The sequence below is a fragment of the Microtus ochrogaster genome, linkage group LG5, assembly GCF_000317375.1.
Source record: "Microtus ochrogaster isolate Prairie Vole_2 linkage group LG5, MicOch1.0, whole genome shotgun sequence".
Lineage (NCBI taxonomy): Eukaryota > Metazoa > Chordata > Mammalia > Rodentia > Cricetidae > Microtus > Microtus ochrogaster.
In genome coordinates, this window is record NC_022031.1 from 59,786,878 (window position 1) to 59,792,204 (window position 5,327).

General features: G+C 51.5%; 1 protein-coding gene across 1 annotated transcript in view; it reads left to right on the forward strand.

The window, feature by feature from the left end:
- Gdf6 (growth differentiation factor 6) overlaps positions 1-5,116 on the forward strand; it is a 15,551-nt gene extending 10,435 nt beyond the window's left edge. The window contains exon 2 of the mRNA XM_005362301.2: positions 4,167-5,116. Within this exon, the coding sequence (XP_005362358.1) occupies positions 4,167-5,116 (950 nt within the window). The remainder of the gene's footprint in view (positions 1-4,166) is intronic.
- The last annotated feature ends 211 nt before the right edge of the window (positions 5,117-5,327 follow it).

The following is a 5,327-nucleotide window of genomic DNA, read 5'->3' on the forward strand; positions in this document are numbered from 1 at the left end:
GGGGAATCCCCCATAAGCTTCTTGTGGTGAATTTCTGACCATTTTCCAATTTAGAGACTAAAGCAGAGAATTCTTTTTATGAGAGAAAGTGCCATAGACTTAGAAACCAACAGTGCACATTTATGCAAGGAATGAGATTATCTGATGACATCACCCATATTTATATGGGGTACTAGATGAGGGGTGTGCAAGGCAGTGCAAAGGGCCAGCTTCCTGGCCACAGGTGACCCATAGCAGCTGGGCCAGGCTTTGGGTGTTTGAGGAGTAACTGTGCATCGTAGATTCTACATTGCAGACCTACGGGATGTTCCTTCTTGGCTGTGTCTTTTCTGCATAGGGCTCCAAAGCAGGTTCAGATGTGAGGCGAATGTGGTCTGGAGGGGATCTCTAGAGAGCAGCTCCCTTCTCGGGTCCTGTGCTTAGGAGTCAGACTCTGGAGACATGTTGAGAAAGTGGATAGAACTATCGAAAACATGAGAGTGGTTATACAGACAGAGGAGCCCCAAGAGATGGTGACGTGGTCTAGTGGCAGTGTCTTGGATCCTGGCCTGCAGCTGTGTGCTTTTCTCTGTCTCTGCTGCAGTGATTCTTCTCCCCACATGATGGGAAATCCAATCCACACCTATGTCTGTGGTTCTCAGAGTGAGTCCCTGCGCCAACAGAATCAGCATCATCAGGATGCTCCAGAAAGGCAGCCTCAAGGCTCTGCAGCCCCAGATGGTGTTTCTCCCTAACAAGTTCCTGTGAGATATTCTTAATGTTAGGTCGGTGTGTGTGTGTGTGTGTGTGTGTGTGTGTGTGTGTGTGTGTGTGTTCCTGAGTCACATAATTCTAGCCTTTACTCAGTTTGATGGCCCAGGAAGCTTCTTTACCAGCCTGTATTCCCAAGAGAGGATCACACCTGGGGTGCTGTGACCTGTGAACTGGGGTGACTTTAAGTATTCAGGTAGCACCCCTCCAATCATGAGGTATGTAGTAAGAGGCTACTTGTTTGTTCTCATCTGCTCAGCCCCAAAATAATCACACAGAAACCATATTATTTGCAATACTGCTTGGCCAATAGCTTAAGCGTATTTCTGGATAACTCATATCTTAAATTAACCCACCTCCATTAATCTGTGTATCGCCATGAGGCTGTGGCTTATCGGGTGTAGTTCTGGCATCTGTCTCCAGCAGGGCTACATGGCTTCTCCTCACTCTGCCTTCTTGCTCCCAGCATTCAGTATAGTCCTGCCTAGTTCTACTCTGCCCTATCACAGGCCAAGGCAGTTTCTTTATTCATTAACTAATAAAAGCAACACACAGACGGAAGGACCTCCCACTCCAGGGGTACACAAGCACAAGAAGAAAGGGGAGCAGACAGAGTCTGACGGTAACCTTTGTGTTCCTTCCTGAGTCCTAGACAGACAGACAGAGTCTGACGGTAACCTTTGTGTTCCTTCCTGAGTCCTAGACAGACAGACAGAGTCTGACGGTAACCTTTGTGTTCCTTCCTGAGTCCTAGACAGACAGACAGAGTCTGACGGTAACCTTTGTGTTCCTTCCTGAGTCCTAGACAGACAGACAGAGTCTGACGGTAACCTTTGTGTTCCTTCCTGCATCCTAGAATAGACTTTATAGGACAGTTTAGTAAAGCAGGTCACCAGACAAGGCTGAAGAATCTAAAGATTTTTCAGGTCTCTGTTTTGGCTCAGTTGTGCAGACTAACCATTTATTAGCTAATCCTTAGAAACAATAAAATGGTAACAAAAGAAGGCTGTCCTTTCAATGCTGCAGAAGAGAGAAAGAAAAGGTCACTATTCTCTGTGCCTGCCTGTGTTCTCTAGCCAGCGACCAAGTGTATCAAACTATGAACACACAAACGGAAATGATTTCCCAAGGGAGGTCAGGATTTATTTCCAGCAAGCTCTACAAACAGTTTGATCTGTAATCCCTTCCCTTTAGCCCCTAACCACTCTTGGTTGCTTCTAGAATTCTGTATTTGGCACACAGTACCAATGGGACTCACGGCCAAACGCTCAAGATCTGGAATTCAGTAGATCTAAGTGTTGCCCCCTATTTCATTACTTAATTTAGAAAATCGATCCCCCAAGTCTTATTTTTTTTCCACCATAGAAACGGGAACAGTATTTACTTACCCTATCAATTTGTGCAAGGGAAGCAAGATCTGAACAGTGTTAGCCCTTACAGTGTGTAGCTGGAGCGGCGTGTGTCTGCAGTGTGTCTTTCTCATTCCAGACTGAGCAGGGCAGTGAAGCCCACAGTGACAAGTACAGAAATCTGGGTAGTGGCTAAGCACCATTGTAGAACACAGCTTTGTAGGAAGAAAAAGAACGTGTGTTGATTCCCCGCTGGTTGGCTTGACGGTCTTGGCTTCCATAAATCAACTTCAGCAGCTTGCCCCCTTTCCTCCTCTCTAACCCTTCTCACAGCTCTCTCTCTCTCTCTCTCTCTCTCTCTCTCTCTCTCTCTCTCTCTCTCTCTCTATCCCTCTCTCTCTCAGGTGGAGGCTGGTGCCTCAGAGGCAGCCAGCCAGCAGTTAGCCCAGAGTGGCGGCTGGGTGTGGCTCAGGTTCCAGAGCCAGCATCCTTAGGTTATGTGTCCCCAGGTTACATCTGGACAGGCAGTCAGGACTGGGCTGGACTGGGTCATACTTTTTCTATTGAAAGGGATGCAAACTTTACTAGCTTCTGGGGAGAGCAGGGGGCTTTGGGGATTCTTGGATTTGCTGGGCTGTAAACATTCTATGGGAAAGCGGCCCAGGAGGATCTGCTTAGCTTTCTGCCTTGCACATTGAAGTGATGTTGGCTGCATGCACAGATGTGTCAAGAAAGGAATCTAATTTTCCCTTCCTTCGAAAGAATTTGCCTTGGAATTTAAAGTCCGCCTGTCTGTATGTGTCACAAATGTCTTTCTCTCACTTGTAACCAAGGAATGAATCTTTGGGATTCGTTGCAAAACAGAATATCGGATTGGATGGTGGGGAAAAGGGTGGGGCCTGCTGTGGCCTGGGACTGATTGGATGGTGGGGAAAGGGGTGGGGCCTGCTGTGGCCTGGACTAGGTATCCCTGGCTGAGGCCTGCTCTTTCCAGGAATGCCTATTTCCCATGTACCAAAGATCTCCAGGGATATAAGTCTGGCGTGCTAGTCTGTGTATCATTCTGTCCCCACGTCCAAAGGCTGTATCACGCTTTCATCTGTTGGAAGAAAGGAAGAAAAAGATTGGAAAAGAAAGAATTCTTCCTTCTGTCTGCATCCTGCCTGGCCTAAAGGCCCCAGCAACACTGCCTGGAGGGTAGGAATCCGACCATGGCCTAGCGGGTTTGTAGAATGACTGTGCCTGTAAATCACTTGTGAATCTAAAGGAAACAGTTTCACAACTAAGCACACAAAAGCTTCATGCTTGGGTCCTGTTCTTAGATACTGATTCAATTTGATAAGCAGACACCGACACCTGAGAGGCAAATTGAAAACCACTGCTTTACAACTTTTTTTTTTTTTGAATTTTCGAGACAGGGTTTCCCCGTATGCTTTACAACTTTTGCACCTATTGACCTGTGTGTACTCTAAGTCCAGCACCTGGGGCTCTGGGTCTGTGGTATGGAAGGACTTGCTACCGTCTTCGTTTCTGTGGACTGATGAAGGGTGTCTGGCGGTTGGGAAAGACAGACCCTGTGACAAGCATAGAGGGGATAATTGTAAATGATTTCAAGTGCCAGAAAGATGATAAGCCAAGGCTCTGCCACAGTGGCCCAGGAAGGAAGGCTGCTTTGGGTCAGAGTGGTCTGGGGTAGCCCACTGGAAGAGGTAATATCTGAGCGTCCATGCATAGTAGGGCTGGGGGAGGGCAGCCCAGACTTGCCACCACAAGGACATATTATTGGTTACATAGCCCGTTAAGGGGGAGCCCAGGGAAGCTGCCTTGACGGGGAGTACAGACTTCTGTCCCAGGCAGCAGCTGAGCTGAGGTGGGGGTCCAGTCTGGGTCTGGTTCCTCCCCAAGCAGTGTATGGTCCAGGCAGTGAGTCTGGAGGTGGTTGGGCAGCCAAAGTGGACTCCCTAGCTGCCTGCCCCCTCCTCCCCTCTTCCTCTTGGGGACTGCCAAAGAGCACCGGGCTGATCTCCTGGTAAGTGAAACTGACTGTAATTTTTTTTTATCTCGCAGACGATCTCTCGCACACTCCTCTCCGGAGACAGAAGTATTTGTTTGATGTGTCCACGCTCTCAGACAAAGAAGAGCTGGTGGGCGCAGAGCTGAGGCTTTATCGCCAGGCGCCCCCAGCGCCCTCGGGGCCACCAGCCCGACCGCTGCACGTGCAGCTCTTTCCCTGTCTGTCCCCTCTGCTGTTGGACGCCAGGACCCTGGATCTTCAGGAACCAACTCAGACCGGCTGGGAAGTCTTCGACGTGTGGCAGGGCCTGCGCCCTCAGCCATGGAAGCAGCTGTGCTTGGAGTTGCGGGCAGCCTGGGGCGAGCTGGACGCTGGGGATACCGAGGCACGAGCGAGTGGTCCCCAGCAGCCACCGCCTCCGGACCTGCGGAGTCTGGGCTTCGGACGGAGGATGCGGCCGCCCCAAGAGCGCGCCCTGCTCGTGGTGTTCACCAGATCCCAGCGCAAGAATCTGTTCGCCGAGATGCGCGAGCAGCTGGGCTCTGCAGAGGCGGCGGGAACCGAGGGGTCATGGCCAGCGCCGTCGGGTGCCCCAGACGCCGGGCCTTGGCTGCCCTCACCCGGCCGCCGGCGGCGACGCACCGCTTTCGCCAGCCGCCACGGCAAGCGACATGGCAAGAAGTCCAGGCTGCGCTGCAGCAGAAAGCCCCTGCACGTGAATTTCAAGGAATTAGGCTGGGACGACTGGATTATCGCGCCCCTAGAGTACGAGGCCTATCACTGCGAGGGCGTGTGCGACTTCCCGCTGCGTTCGCATCTGGAGCCTACCAACCACGCCATCATCCAGACGCTGATGAACTCCATGGACCCGGGCTCCACCCCGCCCAGCTGCTGCGTTCCTACCAAATTGACTCCCATTAGCATCCTGTACATCGACGCAGGCAATAATGTGGTCTACAAGCAGTACGAGGACATGGTGGTGGAGTCCTGCGGCTGCAGGTAGCGGTGTGGTCCGCCCGAGACAGGGACCGTGGAGGGAGGCGTGACTGCTGAGAGGCGGAGCTGGAGATGGCCTGAAGAGGCCACAAGTTGGGGACATCTTGGAAGTAGGAGCAGTGGGAGAGGAGGCAGCCCAGCCCTCCCAGAATCTCCCGCTCGCCAACCCAGAAGCAGCTAAGGGTTTTTACACTTTGCCTGGCCACCCTGGAAAGACT